General features: G+C 43.2%; 2 protein-coding genes across 5 annotated transcripts in view; one reads left to right on the forward strand and one right to left on the reverse strand.

Moving 5' to 3' along the window:
- Window positions 1-7,547, reverse strand: part of Rpa1 (replication protein A1) — a 48,194-nt gene extending 40,647 nt beyond the window's left edge. The window contains exons 1-4 of the mRNA XM_021177355.2: window positions 7,439-7,547; window positions 2,314-2,364; window positions 1,046-1,124; window positions 296-404 (exon numbers count right to left, since the gene is read on the reverse strand). Coding sequence (XP_021033014.1) covers window positions 296-404; window positions 1,046-1,124; window positions 2,314-2,364; window positions 7,439-7,471 — 272 coding nt within the window. The 5' untranslated portion in view covers window positions 7,472-7,547. The remainder of the gene's footprint in view (window positions 1-295; window positions 405-1,045; window positions 1,125-2,313; window positions 2,365-7,438) is intronic.
- A 102-nt stretch (window positions 7,548-7,649) lies between these two features.
- Window positions 7,650-20,361, forward strand: part of Smyd4 (SET and MYND domain containing 4) — a 49,233-nt gene continuing 36,521 nt past the window's right edge. Inside the window, exons 1-2 of one of the 4 annotated variants that reach the window (XM_021176973.1) lie at window positions 7,650-7,968; window positions 8,888-9,033. In XM_021176973.1, coding sequence (XP_021032632.1) covers window positions 8,900-9,033 — 134 coding nt within the window. In that variant the 5' untranslated portion in view covers window positions 7,650-7,968; window positions 8,888-8,899. Of the gene's footprint in view, window positions 7,969-7,999; window positions 8,387-8,887; window positions 9,034-20,361 lie in introns of those variants that run through there. The other 3 variants (XM_029484213.1, XM_029484211.1, XM_029484212.1) reach the window with 3 other exon arrangements.

Raw genomic sequence — 20,361 nt, forward strand, 5'->3', positions numbered from 1 at the left:
AAAAAAAAAAAAAAAAAAAAAAAAAAAGGACCCAGACTGGATAATTAAACGTTTCTTTTGTTGTAGTAAGTGACCTCTTCCTTAGAAGATACTACAGTAATGTTGAAGAAATTACACATCTACTGTAATCTGTTCTCTGGGATTCCAACTTGTTTCCTCTGCTACTTCTCCCTGGGTGGCAATGTTCGTCTACGTCCGGCTGAAGCTCCTCGCTGCCTTGTTAAACCTCCTTCCTGAACTTCCGACCTGTAGTTCCCGTTCTACAGTGCAAGCAAGTGGATAAGGAAGCGCATACCTGCCGTCTTTCAGGGTGTTGACGATGAACCGGTGGACCTGGCAGACACAGTTGCTGGCCAGCTGCCCACCCTCGACCAGGGTGTTCAGCTGCGTGGCCAGCATGAACGCTGCAAAGGCAGAGAGAGAGGCTCAGTCTCCAAGCCCGCCCTTAACCCGAAAGCTCATCACAAGGAAAACCATTAAATACAGCTGTTTAAAACTCCTCCGCCCTGCAGAGAGGAAAGCAGCATCAATCCGCCCCGTGTAAAAATCTGAGGCTCTTCCTAAATGGTAGCTGTTTCTCAAAGTCTCCAAATCATTTTTACTGTCATTCTAGTTTCTGGGGAAAAGCCCTTTCTAGGTCTTTAGCCCCGTGACTAGAGACAACAGGCAAATAGTCCAGAAAGGCCCCCATTTTTTTTTTAAAGCTTCTAGGACAGAAATAAAACTCCTGAAAAGGAAGGACAGGACAGCTCACCCATCACACCCACGAAATGTCAATACTATCCTCAGGGAAATTAATCAAAGAAAACACACACCACCAGTTAGAGAAAGTTAATCAGGCCGAATGGCAGCTTTCCGCTGTATCCAGGCTACCGTCAGGACGGCTCACTGCCACTGGCAACTCTGCCTGAACAAAGCCCACAGCCAACATGGGCTTCAGGGGCTCTAAACACTGCAATCAAAGGTTGTGTGTGGGGGTGGGGGGTGGGGGGGTGCTGCTGTTATTCAAGGATTCCCAAAGCTTAGATGTATTCATCATACTCACAGGAAAGCGTGTTCAACCCATCACTCATGAGCAGTCGATACCGGGGTGGACTATTCCCCGTAGAAATAGGACGGATGTTCTGGAAAAGTTGACAGAAAAGTTGATTCATTAAGCAGGCTCTTTGCCCAAGCCCTGAGGGTAAGCAAAGCTAACTGGCAGGAGACTGGGCTTGCCATTAATCTGAGACAAGATGAACCACTTGCCCATCCTCCTGACACCTAAATACTAATGAAAGAGCAGTGGATTGAGCTGGCATTATTAAAAACGATATAAACAGAAGTATCAATAGTCACGTGTTCTTTCTCCCATATGTCAAAACAATGTGTAAGATGGCATCGAACACATGCAGAAACTGTTTAGGGAACATGCTGAAAATAGGAAGTCAAATTAAAATTGGAAAAAAAGACAATTTAGCTGGGCGTGGTGGCGCACGCCTTTAATCCCAGCACTCGGGAGGCAGAGGCAGGCGGATTTCTGAGTTGGAGGCCAGCCTGGTCTACAAAGTGAGTTCCAGGACANCGGATTTCTGAGTTGGAGGCCAGCCTGGTCTACAAAGTGAGTTCCAGGACAGCCAGGGGTATACAGAGAAACCCTGTCTTGAAAAACCAAAAAAAAAAAAAAAAAAAAAAGACAATTTGCCTAAAGCAGCTCAGAGCTGGTGAAGGGACAGAGGCAGAGAGAATAGCAACATGTGGACATACGGATCTGGGGCAGAGCAGTCACGGACTCAGCCGGAAAGGGTGGGGCAGCCTCTGAAGGAAGTTAAGGGAAATAGAGCCAGAAGGTGATTGGCCCAGGAGTGGTGGCCACCTTCACCTCCTGCCTCAAAGTCTGAAGGAATGATCCTGGAGTCTCCCATCTATTGATATATGAAATTCACATTATGTTTTAGAACCCACTAAATGATGGGTAGATTAACTAAAAGAAATTTAAGCGGGGTGGTGGTGGTACAGCCTGGTCTATAGAGTTCCAGGACAGCCAGAGATACATAGAGAAACCCTGACTTGAAAAACCAAAATTAAAAGCTCATCAAAACAAAACAAAAAAAAACCTATAGTTTCTGTTGGTGAGTTTGAGTGAGTGAGTGAGTATGTGTTAGAGAGAGGGGCGGGGAAGGTGTGTTCTGGAAATGGGAGAAAGAGAATGTGCATGTGTGTTTCTGGGATGTAGACAAAACTACATCATTGATGTCTTCCATCAAATGCAGTGTTTCATTATCTATGAGTTGAAACATCTTCATTCTGCTAAACACACATGGGGGTACTTACAATGACCTGAAGGACAGGCTTTATGGATGTATCTCCCTGCTGCATTATGGCCTGAGAAAGAAAAACAGAGTCTTATAAAAATTCTTAAAAACTTAATAAGCCACAGCTAATACTGTCCTAAGAGCTTGCCTAGCCAGGGCCTGAGTTTGACTCCAGGAGCTGTGGAGGAGACAGCATGAAAAGACCTTGAAAGCTGCCTTCTGTGTGCACAAGCACACCACACTAACAATGAGATAAAATTAAACTAAATTTAAAAGAGCCTCTTCAGAGGCACTCAGTAGAAAAGTCTTAATTAAATCATTTGTCCAATGACAAGTCACAAAAATGCCAGCTTAAAGAAAGCACTTATTTGTTGCCAAAAGTAACACTGTTTTCTTGTGGAAACAGGACTATGTGAACACTCACATTCACTTCCTCCTTAAATTTGTTTTCTGGTTTAAAAACAGGGTCCCACAAAGCCCAAGCTGGCCTCAAGTCTGCTAAATTCCTAAAGATGACCTTGAACTTCAGACCCTCCTGCTTTTAGTCCCCAATACTTAAAAGACTTTTCTCCTGACCTCAGTGATAATATTAACATAACGGAGTGGGGCCCCGCCTGCTGTGCATCTTTAGGTTGCCCTTGAGATCCTCCTATCTCAGCCTCTGGTGCTGGAATTACTTTGGATTAAATAAAGCACATCAAACATGGAAGACCTGTAAAGTGTCATGTGCCAACGTTTTTCAAATGACTAATGCATGCTAAAACACACAGCTGAGCATGGTCACACAGCCTGTCCATCTCAATAATCCTCAATAATCGTGAGGCTGAGGCAAGATCATGAGTTCAAGACCAAACTAAGCTATAACAGAAGATTCCAGAAAAAAGACCTACATACTCAACTAATTTTGTCAAACTTGACAAAATACCTCAATGGAACAAAACTGCTTTGACAAATCACCACACAAACAAACAGTAAACTCAAGGGCTGGGCTATGGCTTGGCAAAGCTTAGTGACTGAGTTTGACCCCCAGAGCCTGTGCTTTACAAAGTCATGCACAGTGGCACATGCTGATAACCACAGTGCTAGGGAGGTAAGGACAAGCAGAAACCTGGCGCTCACTGGTGGACCTGTGAGCCTGAGGCCAGTCAGGGCTATATAGGGAGAGCCTGCCTCAGAGCAGGGGAAGGGGCCATTAAAAGATGAAGCCAATGAGATGGCTTAGGGGTAAAGGTGCTTGCTGCCAAGCCAGGTCACCTGAATTTGAACCCTGGGCCCCACTTGGTAGGAGAGAAACAATTCCTCCACGTAGCCTTCTGACCTCTCCCCGTGTTCGGTGGCCACTGATACCCACACTCTCATAAATAAATGTTAAGAAAAATAGTAGAAAGGCAAGTTGGGGGTGTAGCTCAGTGGTTGAGTGGTAGTCTGGCACGGAGTCTCTGTGCCTGATCCTTAAAAACTTAAATGAAAAGGCAACACCGTTTATGAGAAAATAATCAAGGTATTTATATTTAACAGAAGACAAAAAAATTCTTCTAGTTCATTAATGCTGCAACCAAAGTTTCTGTTCCTCGGGACCTGCTCCTGCTCTGCAGCTAATACCAGCCTGGAGCTCCTGACCCCTCTGCTGCTCCAAGCACTGGGGTGACAGTCACATGCTACCACGTTCCAGAAGAAACCCAAATTCGAGGGACCAAAAGATGTGGACACTTCACAAGATGTACAATCGGACAATAAAGACACAGAAGGATGCTCAGTGTCCTTCCTAATCAAGAAAATACAAATAAAAGCACAGCGGTGAGCCAGCCTTGCACTTATACGCCCACCGGCATAGTAAAAACCAGAGAGGGGCGGCACAAAGCACCGGCAAGCAGAGTTCTCATAAACACTTTGGAAAAGCTGGCGATTTCTTATCAAATTAAGCATTCAGTTTCCATATGACCTAGCAATTGCACTCTCAGATATTTATCTGTAAATATCTGGATTACTTTGCATGTACAAGAAATTTAATACATAGTACATAATTTATGTATATATTATGAATAATTTATATGCAATCTATTTAAATATTTATATGCATAAAGATCTGTATATAAATGTTCAAAGCATCTTCATTTATAATAGCCAAATATATATTTATATATAAAGCCTGCAGTCCCAGCTACTTGGCAGGTAGAAACAGGAAATGACTGAGGCCAGAAGTTCAAAGCCAATCTGTGTAACGTCGCAGTGCTTAAAAAAAAAAAAAAAAAAAAAACCAAAGCAAACCCAATGAACTCACTATGCAGCTAAGTATCAACCCTCCTACTTCCACCTCTCAAGTTGGGACATCACTGATCTGGACCAACCATCAAATTACTTTTCTGCAGTGCTGGGGATTAATTAGGCAAACTAAGCAATACTCTACCAACTGAGCCATAGCCTTGGACTTTTTATAGGTTTCCTTTTTGAGACAGGATCTTACTACATAGTGTCAACTTTCAAATTCTGCCTTAAGAGTTCTTTGTTTATGGGAATTTATGGGAATGTTCCACAGAACCCATCCAGATGATTGCTGGCTGTTGTTTTTAATCTTTATTCATCTCGTGTGTGTGTGTGTGTGTGTGTGTGTGTGTGTGTGTAGGTCCTGGGGATCAGACTCTGATTGTTAGGCTTGGTGGTAGGTGCTTTACTGAGCCTTTAATCCCAGCACTTGGGAGGCAGAGGCAGGCGGATCTCTGAGTTGGAGGCCAGCCTTGTACTTCTACTTATCACTACAGTTACATTTTATAACCTTGGGCCCTAGTACTTCCATTTTCCACTGTTTGCTTAACCACTGGGGCCTGAAGCTTTTGTGCTGACACTTTTGTTCGCTAATCATCAGGCAACCAATGGTCTCTACACTCCATCAACACAAACAAAACACAACAACACAAACAAAACACAACAACACAAACAAAACACAACCAATGGTCTCTACACTCCATCACCATCAACACAAACAAAACACAACAACACAAACAAAACACAAACAAAACACAACAACACAAACAAAACACAACCAATGGTCTCTACACTCCATTACCATCAACACAAACAAAACACAACACAACACGGATCCTGGCATGGTGGAACATCTTTAGCCCCAGTACGTGGGAGGAATCTCTTGAGTTCAAGGCTGGCCTGGTCTACATAGCAAGTTCTAGGATAGTAGGGATAGTCTTTAAAACAAAACACTATTTTATTTATGAACAAAACATGTAAAGAAAGAAAAAAACTGCAAATTTATCTATGAATGAAATCTAAGTAATACTTCAGTATTGGAAATAGCTTTCTAAAATATTTATATTTAAAGAAAACTCAGCAAATTATTCAAACGACCTTATAAGCATTCGTTATAAAAGTAAAGAATTATTTGCAATAGCCTTAAGAGTCCAAGGTGGCAGCCTCTTAAAATTCAGAACAATCCAAGCTTCACATTCCAGTTCAACATTTCTACAGCCCTAACGTATTCAAATACCTCCATTCTGACAACTGCTTCCCCTCTTCTTTTCTTCTAAGCTGCTTCGTAGTCTGTCCCTGGCTTTTCATGATTTTGGTCATTCACACCACTAGCAAACATTATCTTAGGCACCTAAAACTTGCCAGATACTGGGATATCACCTTAAAGGGGGACTGAAAGTAGCTGCCTGCTACAGTCTCTACAATCTCCTGAATGAAATACAAAGTAGCTAGTATTTACCAAATAAACATGTACACCTGTGACGATTGCTAGCTGTACTAGCAGAAGCTAAACACTGAATCTAGAAACTCAGTCCTCCAACTAGCCCCTTGCTGGGCTTCAGCCTCATTTTTACAAACAAGGGAAAAGGGTTTGGAATGTGGCCCAAAGCCATACATAAGTGAACAAAAAGAAGTTGGAGTCTCCAAATGCATGGATCTGGGCTAGTTACTTTGCCAACCAACTCAGTAACAACTGAGCTGAACAGGAACACTGTGGTAGCAAAAGAAACTGGAACTATCAATGGCTTCTAGGGCAAAAATATATTTAAAAAGAAAAAAACAAACAAGCAAGGTCTGGCAAGGAGACTGTGAGAAGAGAGTGTGCTGACTGGAACTGACTTGTTCAGCCAACAAAAGACTATTCCAGTGGGGATGGAAAAGTTAAGTGTGGAGTTAAAATATACTTCAACTGGTGATGACTAGGTGTCCAGAGTTGGGCACAAGGATGCTCTGTGGGTAGAGGTGCCTGCTGTGTAAGCCCAGCTACCTGAGCTCAATCCACAGCGGAGTGGGGAGAGAAACAACGTCCCACAGTTGTCCTCTGGCATCCGACGCACATTCGCCATCCCCAAGATGTCATACATATGTATACATACTACACACTCGCGCGCGCGCGTGCACACACACAATTCTTTTTAAAATTCAAACTTAGAGGGACATAAAGGATTTGCTCTGATATATGTTCGATTGAAAATGACTTTGAAGATAGAGGGCAGATCGAAGGAAGCTCAGCAGGAAGGAATTAATAACATGCAGGTGAAGGGCTATAAACTAGTCTGCAGAGGGCCTTGGCTCAACAAAAAAAATCAGAGGGGCTTGCCGGTAAAATAAGAAAAGAATAGTCAACATGAAACACAGAACACTAGCAAGAGAGGAGTGTTAGCAGAAAGAAGCCAACAAGCCCAAACAATTAGGTCGGCTGAAAAACTTTAAAATGTCTTCTGATTTGGCTACTGGGAGGTCATTGGTGACTTCGGCCAGCGTTTTCTCTCTTCTGACCAGAGAGATGTCTAGTAGCAATAATGAGTTAGGAGGATGTAAAAGAAGTCAAACAGCCGAAAACAAACAAGTCCAGAAAAGTTTGGGGTGATGGAGAAAGGGAGGAAAAAGAGGCCGCCGAAGGTAGACAGCGGCATGTTTATTTATCCTGTTTTCTTAGATGTAAAAAAACCCAAAAAACCCGTGAGTTCGTCTGCGAGTACCGGGATGCCTTCTGCATTGCGTGATGGTCTTAGAGACCCTGGGGCAGCATCCCCCGCGGCCGTATAATTTCCTCCCTGACGCTCTCCCGATCGACAGCGGCTCCCTCCCCCGGTCCTCTTTGCATCGCTCCAAGCCCGCGCTGCTAGGGTCATCGAGCCCGCTCAGGGTCGTCTCCTTACCGCGATGGCCCCCTCGCTCAGGTGTCCCACCATGGCTGCACCGCTCGCTAACTCCCGCGCTCGCGCTCTTGCACCGCCCGAGCTTCTTTGCCGGGGTCCCGCGGGCTGCTCAACGATTGGCTAGAGCAACTGTGCGTGCCGATCCGCCCCCAGCGTGAGCGCGGTGCGAGGGGCGGGCCTAGACGCTGATAGCCACCGCATTGGCTACCGCGCGGCGGGCAAAGCACGTGACTCTTCCGAGGCCGGGTTCGAGGCCTAGTGGCGGGTTGGCGAGACGTGAGGGCGGGGCGCTGGGTCGCAGTGCGCCTGTGTCAGCGCGGTGCCACTGAGTTGTTACCCCGCCAGCTGTGGGAACTTTGCCCGCCCAGTCCTTTGGCGGATAGACAGAATGGCAACCCAGGGAACAATCGGAGCTCTCCCCTGGTAACTGCTGCTAAATATAGTCAAAGCAGTGACCTGGGTACTTCTTCACGCAGTGCGTGCCCGGCGCCCGTGCCAGGCCCAGAGCTTGGCACTGTGGGATAAACAAGGTAAATCAGACTCAGTCTCCGCCCTCTTGAGTTCCACCTGAGAGTTGTGGCCGCAAGGAACCCAGCCTCAAGGATGGTAGACGCGATATGGGCCACACATGTGGAGCTCCAGAGTGGGGGTCAAAAATCAATCAGGCTTTCGAGAGGCGATGCGGTTTGAACTGAGTTAAATGTGTGTAGAAATTTGTCAGGTGGATTCCAGTGAAGATAGTGATGTTCCTAAAAGCCCAAATGGCCTATGCAAAAGTATTGGAGAGCCTGGCATGCTGTCTCTGATCTGTCTGTAATCCCAGCCTTTGGGATGTAGAGGCAGCAAAAGTTCAAGGTCACCCTTAACGCCGTTGAGTTCGAGGTCAGCCTGGACTAAATGAGACCCTGAAAAATCAAAATCTGGGAGCCAGGCGTGATGGCACTCGAGGTAAAAGCAGGCAGATCTCTGAGTTCGAAGCCAGCCAGGCTAACATAAAATCCGGTCTCAAAAATAAAAAAATAATAAAAATATAAAGGGAGAGAGGCTATATGAACTGAAAGAAAGACCTGGAGATCAAAACAGAAAACTGAGCCGTCAAGGAAATGAAAATATTTAACTTCATAGTTGCTGGAGTGAGTGAGAAGTCTGGAAGACTTTGGGCAAGTAGGGTAAACAGGTCTAGAAAGACTGGAATAGTAGCCATCTACTGGTATTTTGATCTCTGTTTGTACAACCACAACCTACTATAGTTTCTCGAACAGTCTTCCAAAGAATATGTCTGGGTGAATTGGTGCCACACCACAGATTAATTCTCCTTTAGCATATCAACAGCTATAGAAAACACCAGAAGAAATGGTTTTGGTTGTGTCTTACTTGGTAGGATGAAATCTCGATTTTCTAGAGCTATGCATTAATAGAAAGCTGAATCTTTATGTTCTGACTTTACAGAGCTGCAGTAGCATGGATCTACCGGTGGATGAATGGAAGTCCTACCTACTTGAGAAGTGGGCTTCACTCCCGAAGTCTGTGCAGGTCACAATTTCTACAGCAGAGACTTTGAGCGACATCTTCCTTCATTCCTCTTCCCTTCTTCAGTAAGTGAATGGAAACGTCAGGGAAATTTTGGTCTGGAAAATGTTCTGCCTTGTCATTTGGTCTGACCATCTCTTTTTTTATAGGAGAGAGTAGCTTTATATTTTTATAGTATGGGGCATTTAGCAGTTACTGTTGGTTTTTACATTTCTCCCTAGTCTGTGATTATAGAATGGGTAGGCATAACTGTTTTCCTCTTTTGATATGTGTTATACTTAAGTAATTTAGTATCTTGCTGTCGTCCCAATGCTGTCACTCAAAGGATATGGTGCAGATTGTGTAGCTGCCCATAGAAACTCATTCAGTACTAAAGGTGAGAAAGAACCCTAGAAATCATTTAGTTGAGACCCAGAAATTTTCAAATTCTATGGACTACATTCACTGGTGAGATAGACATTTTATATCACAACCTAGTAAATGTATACATAGGTAGAAGTTTCATTTATTCAGCAAATCTCATTTTTTAATTTTTAATTATCTGAAATTAAAATATAATTTCATCATTTCCCTCCTTCCTGCCTCCAACCTTCCCATGCACCCCTTCCCACTTTGCTTTGCTCTCTCAAATTCATGGCCTCTCTTTTTTAAGTTGTGTGTGTGTGTGTGTGTATTCCTAAATGTGATGTTACTTGTGCATATATGGCTTCAGGACTGACCACTTTGTTATGGATAACCAACTTGGTGGGTGGGGCTTGAAGGGTAGAGGAGTGTTCCCTGGGGAAGACTATCCCCCCCCCAACATTCCTTAGTTGCTTAGAGTTCTTTGTCTAACTTTGGGCCCCTGTAAGAATTTTTTCCCCTTTCAGGTTAACCTATATAAATAAGACTTTCAGGCCTTGTTGTTGAGACTTCAGAGGTATAGCCTCCCTGACATTTCTAGGAGATGCAGACTCACAGCTGACTTTCTTCTTCCTTTGGTTCTTGGAATCTTTCCACCCCCTCTTCCTCCATGTTCCCTGAGCCTTCGGTGCAAGAGTGCTGAGCACCACATGGTCACATGTTCAGTAAATATTATTGCTCTGTGGCAGTCAAGAACATTAATCCCTGCAGTCTGGAGGCGAAAAGATTGTTTCAGCAGCACATGTACTAAAAATTGGAACAGAACCAGTCAAAGAACCACACTCCCCAGGAAAGGATGCTGATGTGGATGCACCGAGCCGGTTCAGGCAATAGCAGAGAGGCAGCCACGCCTGCTTAGGCTTCTGACCCACAGGACTGGCTGTTGTTTGGAGCTGCTCGGCTTGGGTAGTTTGTTGAACAGAAGTAGAAAACTAGTTGGCAGAGGCTTGAGTGTGATGCGAGCTGATTATATCTTCAAAGAGAGATGATCAAACTAAGCCTGCAGGATAGAGCCATCCGCCTGTATGTTTTTCTCCTAGGACCACAGCTAAGAATGGCTTTTTACCAGTTTGCAGTTGATTTTAAGATAAAGAGCACTGGCCTTGAACTAAATTGAATTAAACAAAAAAAGACATTTTTTTTTCTTTTTTTAAATAAAGAAGGCCAGTGAGCTGGCTCAGGAAGTAAAATGCTTGCCTTCCAAAGATACAAGCCTGACCACCTACTGTGCAAGCCTGACCACCTACTGTGCAAGCTTAATGACTTGAGTTCAATCTCTTGGACCCACACAAAGGTGGAAGCAAAAATCCAATTCCACGCACATGCTGTGGAATATGAATAAACACAAAAACACTAATAATAAAAATAATAACAATAATTTAAAAAAGAAACTAGTCCCACTGCTGTCATTAGTAGACTTACATTACAAAAAAAATTATACTCTGTTATGTTTTTTAGTTTTGTCAAAAGGTTTTAGAAATCGCTTTGCTATAATGAATAACTGTAATTAATATTCACTTCTTGGCTTTCAAAGCCTAAGTACTCTAGTCTTCTACACGGAAAGTTTGCTGAACCCTGACTTTTCTTTTTAATGATTTTCAATTTAAATCTCTTTTTACTTCTGTGCATGTGTGTGTACCATGTGCACGCATGTACATGTGCAGTTTACACATGGTGGTCAGAGAATGGCTTTGGAGAATAGGTCCTCTGCTTCTACCTCGTGGGTTCTAGGGATTAACCTTAGATCATCAGTCATGGCAGGAAATGCCACCAGAGCCCATCAGTCTCACTGGTCCTGAGCCCTGCTTTAAAGAACCGCTTGTCTGCTGTGTCAAGGATAGGCAGCAGAAGGAGCCAGGGTAGAAGCAGAGAAGCAGTAACCCCAATAAGAAAATGGACTCAGGCCAGCGTGAGTGTAGTCAGGGGAGGAAGAAGCATTTAGACTCTGAGGTAGATTTAATGGCAACTCTTTTTTATTTATTTATTTATTTATTTAATGTATGTGAGTACACTGTAGCTATCTTCAGACACACCAGAAGAGGGCATCAGATCCCATTACAGATGGTTGGGAGCCACCATGTGGTTGCTGGGATTTGAACTCAGGACCTTCAGAAGAACAGTCGGTGCTCTTAACCTCTGAGCCATCTCACCGGCCCTAATGGCAATTCTTGAGATGAGAGGTGTTGTGTTGTGGAGTGGAGTGTGAGAAGTAAAACTGACCCTAGGGAGAAGGGAGGAGGGTGACATTGCCAAATCTGGGAACCGCAGATGGGGAAAGGAGTCACACTCCGTGTTTGAGTTGCACATGTCCCAGTGGTAATGTCTAACTATGTTTGGAATTTAAGGGAGAGGCCTAGGATAGAGAAACAAACCTGGAGGATCTCTGTGGCGTTTAGAGCCATGAAACTGACTAAGCCGCCAAGCAAGAATGTGTGGCTGCTTACCGCAGGTGCTGTACTGTGACAATATGCCCTCTGCTTGCCTCGTTTTGAAATGCTAATCAGAACCCACTAAATTAATTTCATGACCCACTGAATCATGACCTGCAACTTGAAAAAAGCTGAAAAATGTCTAAAGCGGTCTACAGCATCTGTGGATTCCCCTTTCAGAATTCCAAAAATGGTTGGGAACTGATGAAAATATGGCTAATAGGCAGACTTTGGGCTAGATAAGTTATTCTGGTTTACTAAAAGAAACATGTGGTAAATAAACAGGAATCAATTGACTGTTTGGTACATGGGCAGGAACAGTTAATTAAAGAAGAGGGTTTGTCGGATTGTGTAATACAGGAGTTCCTTCAGATTCTAGCCTGGGCTTTCTTCCCTGTACACTTTGTATTTTCAGCTGATGTACTTACATTCAGACCAATGACATCAGTTCTCTCTGGAATGTCTCTAAAATGGAACTCAAGTCCTAACTTCTTTTCTGAGTCTCAAATTTATAAATCTATCATAGCCAGAAACAAACACATGATTTGACCATCAAAATCAGATTCCTTTCCAGTGGTCCCTATCCTAGTGAATTGTAACAGCCTTGGGTTCAGTTCCAAAGCTGGCAGTTATGGGCCTGTTCTAAGTTTCATTTCTATTGCTGTGATAAAATATCTTAGCATAAAGCAACTTGGAAGAGGAAAAGGTTTATTTACCTTGCAATTCCTGGGTGCAGTTCATGTTTCCCAGGAAGCCAAGGCTACGGTCAAGCACAGACAGAGAATAAACACATGGATCCTGGCTTGCTTGCCTGCTTCCTCTTAGCAAGCTTTCTCCTCTTATACTTCCGAAGACTTCTGTTCAGGGTGTGTTGCTACTCACAATGGACTTGATCTTTCCATATCAATTAACAATCAGGATAATCCCTTATCGGCATGCCCTTAGCCCACCCAGTCATTGAGACTCTTCCTCAGACAATTCTTGGTTATGTCAAGTTGACGATTGAAGTTAATCATCACAGAGCTATTCTGTATTGAAAAACCAAATGTGTGAGCCAGGCCTGGTGGCACATGCTTACATTGCCAGCATGCAGAAGGATCAGAAGTTCAAGGTAATTTACAGTGCTGAGTTTGAGACCATAGACTGCACGAGACCTTGTCTTCATAAGGAAAGGAAAGGGAAGGAAAGAGAAAAAAAGCAAACTAACTCATTATGTTTCCACCCCCAGCCTATATCAGATCATTTTGTAGAACCTCTTCCTGAACAGTACCAACATTTGTCCAGTTACAATTCTGAAACTGGCTAATTTTTTTCTTTTCCCTTGCACTCTGTATTAAATCTATTTTTTTATTATTTATTTACATTTTTTACAGTAGGTATTGATGCCAGATTTCTTCACACTTGGTAAGTGGGACGTCTGCTTCCTGGAAGCATATGATAGGTCACAGCAAGCAATACTCCTAAGGCAACTCAAAATATTCTACACAACAAACACATTTTAAAGACTTCAGACGGCAGCAAGGTCTAGATAGACTAAAATTTCTGGAAGGAAAGACTGCTTCTTAGCAGTCGTTAGCCATTTTCTTTCCTGGGGATAAACTGCAGGCCAAGGGATGAGGATGAGTCCAGCAAAGTGACCACCCTAGAGAAAACAGAAGTCAGCAGAACTCTTGGCAGTTGCTTAGGTCTGGTGTGATGATTGACAAATGGACAAATTCAAAGCCCAAATACAAAATCAGTTTTTCCCCAGTTCTCAGGAATGAAAAGTCAACTAAAAAGGCAGAATAGACCTGCAGTCCTGCAGTGGTGAGGAGCAAAATCTCACAGCCAGCAGGGACACTGCAGCAAACACAATGTCTTTGTCAAGACATTTGCCAGATGTTGAATGTCTGTGATATGACAGCTACAGATCCAAGTTCAGAGCCTCTTAAGACCAAAACCTGGAGACCTAAAGAAAAAAAGAGTTCTTTCTAGGCTCTCAAACGAAAGCTCAGGAGGACCATTGCAAGGGCCAGTAAAGAACCAGCTGTCCCTGCCTCAGCTTCACTAGGCTGGCAGAAGGAAACTTGCTACGTAAACATGAAGACTTTTTGAGTTCAAACCCCTGGTACCCACATGTATTAGAATTCTCTAAAGAAATAGAGCTGATAGAATGAATTTATGGTTTTGGTTTTGTTGAAACAGGTTTTCTCTGTATATCCCTGGCTGTCCTGGAATTCACTCTATAGACCAGGCTGGCCTCAAACTCAGAGATCTGCCTGCCTCTGCCTCTTGCGTGCTGGGAGTAGAGGTGTGTGCCACACACCCAGATGAATATGTGTATTAAAATGGGATTGGCTTACATAGTATTGTCTGGGTAGTCCAACAGTGGCTTGTCTGAAGAGGTTTCGAATCTAGTAGCGGCTGAGTCCATGAGGCTCAATGTCCCTGCTGGGCCAGTCTGCATTGAGGACTCCTGGAGAGCTGCTGGTCTTCAGTCTAGGTTGGAAGCTTGAAGAATTTGCTTGTATTATCAGCAAAGGAATACCTCACCAACAGATTTATAATCCAAACACAGGCTGAGACAGGACCATCAAGAGTTCAAGGCCGTGGGCTGGTGAGATGGCTCAGCATTTTACATTATGAGATGGCCAGAAGTCTTTGGGGATTAGGGTGGAATACCATTATTTGAATATAACTTATCACCTCAAAGGCACTTGGTGCATCCAACCTTTAAGAGGTGACTAGATCAGGAACTTGGTGGGAACTTTCATGATGCTTTAATTCTTGAATTCTGCATAACTACAAAACAGTCACAAAATGATAATGCCGAGTTCCACAGCCATGCTGAGCAGTAGTTTAGCCTTTCTAGACATTGGCTACTACAGAAGTGACCTCCGAATGCCTGAGCAGTTGGGAAGGCTGAAATGAATCCAGGATAAACAACTTTCTGGGCAGCTCTGAGAGCAGTGTACCCTGGTGCTCATTTCTCCAGGGAAAGTTTTCTAAGTATTTATACATCCCTGAGCACTTGGAAGGCTATTGCAGATTCCAGAACTGTCCTTAAAGGCACATTTTTGGTATTGTCCTTACTACAAAGTACTCTTTTGGGGTTTTGTTGCGGTTGTTACTGTTATTGTTGCTTAATTGACTTTTGTGTTTTAAGGCAGGTTTACACTATGTAGCCCTGTCTAGCCTAGTGCTTGCTATGCGATCTCAAACTGATAATCCTCCTGCCTCAGCCTCTGGAGTGCTAGATTATAGGCATGCATGACCATGTGCAGCTGTAGACTTCTTTCTTTTTATTATATATATTTTCTCATTTGTGGGAGGCATATGTGTGGAGGTCAAAGGGTAACTTGTAGAAATCGGTCCTCTCCCATTATGTGTGTCCCCAGAGATTAAACTACAGTTGTCAATCTTTTTGGGAAGGACTTTCATATGTTGAGCTATCTCACTAGCCCCAATTTTGTAGTTTGTTTTGGACTGAGGAGAGCTGTTTGGTTATTTGAGGTCATAGGGATTAAACCCAAAGCCTCAGAATTGCTTTTTTATGGTTTGGTTTGGTTTGGTTTGGTTTGGTTTGGTTTGGTTTGGTTTGGTTTGAAACAGGCTCCTACTATGTAGCTCTGGCTATTCTAGAACTGTATAGACCAGGCTTGCCTTGAACTCACAGCGATGAACCTGCTTCCCTCTTACAAGTAATGGAATTAAAGGTGTGCAACTCTCCTGGCCAGTGTTAAGCTTTTAAACAACTGTGCTTTCCTTGTCCACATCCTGGAACACACTCCCATTGAGATGTGTTCCTTGTATTTTTATCCCCCTTCAAACTGGTGGTTTGATACTTGGTTCCTAGCTGGTAGTGTTCTTTTAATAAACTGTAGATCCTTTAAGATGTAGGGCCTGACTGACAGAGGTAGGTCAGTGGTGGTAGGCCTCTAAGACTGTAAGGCAGCTCTCTGTTTCCTGTCCACCACACAATGAACACTTGTCCTCTCCCAGACCCTCCTGCCAGTAGGTTGAGCTGTTCCATCTTGTCTTCCCTGAATTTGCTGAGGGAAATCCCCCTGAACCCATGAGGCAGAATACATTTTTCCTCTGAAGTTGTTTCCATAAGGTATTTTGGTCATAGCAACATAAAAAGCTAACTATAAAAACTAAGTTGTGTATGAAGAAACCCCCTTCTGCCAAAATTGTCCTTTCTACTCTGCTTTTTTGTTCCCAATTCTTAATATAAATCCAGGTAAATGTAGCTAGTAACAGTCAAACCATAGCCTTGGCTGCCTTAAAATTCACTCCAGTGTATTAATCCATCGCTTTTAGGCTCAGCCCTCCACAGTCTCAAGGCATGGCAAAATGTAGTCAAGTCCTTTGTCACAGTGTCACAGGAATGACTCTAATCCAACTCCCAAGAAAATGCTTTTTCCCATCTGAAACCTCGAAAGCACATCCTTAACTCTCTGCATTCTCCTCACCACATGGCAGCCAGCTGTCTCAGGATATTTGATCGTACTGTGAACCCCAGGATTCTGTTATTTATGGAGAAAAAGAAACTATTTCTATCTAGAGTTGGCTCAGCCTTAGCACACACCTTTACTCTCACTGGCTGAAATTGAGACCCACCCTTAGTACTCACCTTTAACTTGAAACAATGAAGGTAAAGTTGGTTTGTAGAGGAGGTGCTCCTGCTTGAAAGTGATGTCTAACTGAGTGGCAGACAAAGTGAAGAATCAGAGAAAGGTTTGACAGGATAGGATCTGCCCAACCCTCAGGAGAAGAGAGAGGAAAGGGAAGCTACGTAAGGGAGACACAGATGGTACAGGAGACAGATGTACACAGGATACAGGAGAGCTCGTGGGGAGTAGTGCAGTAGAGCTGAGAGGGAGAGTAGAGCAGCACAGAGGGGGAGGAGGAGGCAGGTTTACCGGGAGAGCTTTACAGAGAAGGATGGAAGAGAGAACAAACTAGACACAGGTAAAGACAGAACAAGCAAGAGAGTGTGAAGGAGACAGGAGATTAGAAAAGATTGCTAGAGTTAGTTTGAGACCAAGCAGAGCACTTCAGAGGCCAAGAGAAAAGACAGATTGTGAATAAAATCATCTGGGAGAGGAGTTTGAGCCAGAACAAGGGGATTGAGTCAGCCAGCTAGAGGTCAGAAAGAACAGGAAATGGTGATCTTCTCAGCAGCGAGTCCTAAAGGCCGGGACATTCTAGCCTTGAATTAGATTGTATGGAAGCTAGACGCTTCCAGGGCTAGGCCTAGGTTAGCTGATGGAGCCAGTAAGCCCCCAAGATGACAGTTACATCAGTCAAATAAATACTTTTACAGCCAGGAAGTGGAGAAAGGGAAGGATCAAGGATGAGGTAGCCTCTCCAAGGACATGCCTCTGGTGACAAACTTCCTCCAGTTAGGCCTCACCTTCTTTCTGCCCCCTGGAAGTGTTGCCTTCAGATTATTAATCTATCAGTTGGTCAATCCATTGATTAGATGAGCGTATTCCTGATCCAGCCTGATCTAGTCACTTCCTAAGAGTATGAACTCTGCGTTGAACCTCCAACTCGGGAATTTTGGGGGAACTTTTCATTTATAAACCATAACACTCTGCTGGTTCTTTTCAAAGATATACAGTCAAAGAGCTTTCTAGTCTTTTTATGTGTTTACGTATGTTTTACATAAATACACTATATATTTTTTCTTTATTCTCTATTCAATTTCATTGTGTGCATTGTTCTGCAGGGGCTTTTCAGCCTCACACCTTAATCTTCTTAATAGTCATGTGATAGGACTAGAATAGTATAAATGTGTCCCAGTTTGTTGTTCTTTTTCCTACTGATGAGCTATTAAGTACTTTTTGTTGTTGTTTGGTTTTGTTTCACTGTTGCAAATACTGCTTCAGTAAACAATCTTTATGTGTGTGTTTTGAGCACATACTTAAGAAATTCACACAGACTCTTAGAGAATCGCTCCACCCATGGTTATAGACATCTTAAGATGAATAGATATACTACCATATGCATTCAGAAAGCCTTTGTCAGCTTACCATAAACAATGCCTGAGAGATATTTCCAACATTCCAAGCAGCAGTCCTTCCTTGGGTTCAGTGCCCAGAACCACTAAATATGAAAAAACAAAGGCAAAAAGGGCTGGTGTTTAATCTATAGCTTTCTGATCACAAGGGAAATAATATTCCTTTTCTGTCATTACAGCTCATTTGTGTTTCCTCTGAGTTCAATTTGCATCCTTTGTCCATTTTGTTAGTGGTTCATCTTACATCTACCTATAAGTCTGGCTGTTTGAATATTTGATATACTGCACTATGTATGCTACTGATCTTTCTGGTTTTTAAAAATCTTTTAAGATTTAATGGTGTCTCTCATTATACAGTCAGCCATCCATATCCACAGGTTCTGCAAACCTAGATTCATGCGACCTTAGATGAAAATTATTAAGCAGGGAAAAGAATCCCAGCAACTCCTCAGAAGCTAAACTTGAATTGCATCACACTGTACTGAGTCCATATGTAGGCACACCCTTATAACTTCCTGCTTGACACACGTGCTCTATCCAGCACTCTGTCGTCTGAGCATTATTCTCTGCATCTGATTTTGTTTTTAATTTTTTGTGTCTGAATATTTTATCTGCATACGTTGTTATGTACCATGTGTGTGTCAGGTATCCATGGAGGCTGGGGAAAGTTGACAGATTACCCAGGAGTTACAGATTATTGTGAGCCACAACATGGGGCTTGGGAATTGAACCTAGGTACTCTTAACCCCCTTATTCTCTGCATTTCTTACAGCATTTGTGATGTGTGTAAGTAACCCTAAAATGCATCTGTACTGGACATGTAAGCTCTTTTGTCTTGTCCTTAGGCACTGAACCATATGACATAACAACTACGTATATGGTATTTATGTTACCTTAGGTATTATAAGAAACATATGGGGCCAATGGTAGAGATCTCACCTAACATATGTAAAAGCCTGGTCTTAGTCTCTAGCACCATCACCCCCCCCCACACACACACACATGTTGTATAGACATGTTGTAAAGAATAAACAAGGATGTACATATTACATGCAAATATTAAACCATATTGTATAGGGACTTAAGCACTGGCAAATTGTGTGTGTGTGTGTGTGTGTGTGTGTGTGTATGTGTGTGAGTGTGAATTCACACAAGCATATCTGTTATTTGGGCTGGGTTGTGGTTTTTTTAGTGTATTTTTTAGATTTATTTTATGTATGTCTGTGTATCACATGTGTGTCTGGTGCCCACAGATGCCAGAAAAGGGCTTTAGATCCCCTGGAACTGGGGTTACAGATTATTGTGGGTACCAGGAACTGAACCCAGGTCCTCTGCAAGAGGAACAACTGCTCTTAATTGATCAGTCTTTCTAGTCTCTTGGTTGGTTGGTTGGCTGGGTTTTTTGTTTGTTTGTTTGTTTGTTTGTGTTTGTGTTTGTTTTTTGTTTTGTTTTCTATATAAACCTGTTCCAGAACTTGCTATGTAAAACAGACTGAACTTGAACCCATAGTAATCCTGCCTCCCCCTCTCTAGTACATAAACTATAGGTAGGTATATATCACCATACCCAATTTCCGTGTTTGTTTAAGGTAAGGTTTTGCTATATAGTCCTTGCTGGTCTAGTATTTGTCATTTAGCCCAGGCTGACCTCAAACTCATAGCCATCCTCCTCCTCAGCCTCAAACACTGGGATTACTAGTGTGCACCACATGGCTGGCTTGTCATTTTCCCTTATTGTTAGCATTCTGTCGAAGCTCTGCCCCACAGTTACCTGGCAACAGCCAGGTATGCCTGACTCACTATAAAAGGGCCTGCTTGCCCCCTCCTCTCTCTCTGTTCCTCTCTTGCTTTTGCCTTCCCACTCCTGCTCTGTCCTCTTGTCCCTCCCCGCCCCCCCACATGCTTATGGCTGGCCTGTACTCATCTACTTCTCTACTCTCTTTCTCTGCCTTTCTCTGCTTCTATTACCCTCTTAACTTCCCTCCCCAGACCCTTAGTAAACTCTATTTTATACTATACCATCGTGTGGCTGGTCCCTCGGGGAAAGGATGCCTCAGCATGGGCCCACTGAGGCACCCCCTTCCCCACACACCTCAGCACACCTCAATAGAACATATCCCCCCTCTATTTATCTTTTTATAAACACTTCGCTTACAGCTTCTGAATTATCTGTCTTGCTTATTAGATCTATTTTACATCAAGATTATAGAAGTGTATTTTCTTCTAATGTTTTTGGATAGTATTATACTTTCAACTTTTTAATCCATCCAAAATGTTTTCTAGCTTATTAACATATAATTAATAGATAAAATTAAGTATATCTAAGGTGTTATCTTAGTCAGTGTTCTACTGCTTCAATGAGACACCATGAGCAAGGCAACCCTCATTTATAAAAGAAAACGTTTATCTGTGGCTTGCTTACAGTGTTAGAGGCTTTAGTCCATTATCATCATGGCAGGGAGTGTGGTGGCATGAAGGCAAGCATGGTGCTGGAGAAGGAGCTGAGAACTTTACATCCTGATCCACAGCAGGGGAGGGAGGGAGGGAGGGAGGGA

This window comes from Mus caroli, chromosome 11 (assembly GCF_900094665.2).
Source record: "Mus caroli chromosome 11, CAROLI_EIJ_v1.1, whole genome shotgun sequence".
Classification (NCBI taxonomy): Eukaryota; Metazoa; Chordata; class Mammalia; order Rodentia; family Muridae; genus Mus; species Mus caroli.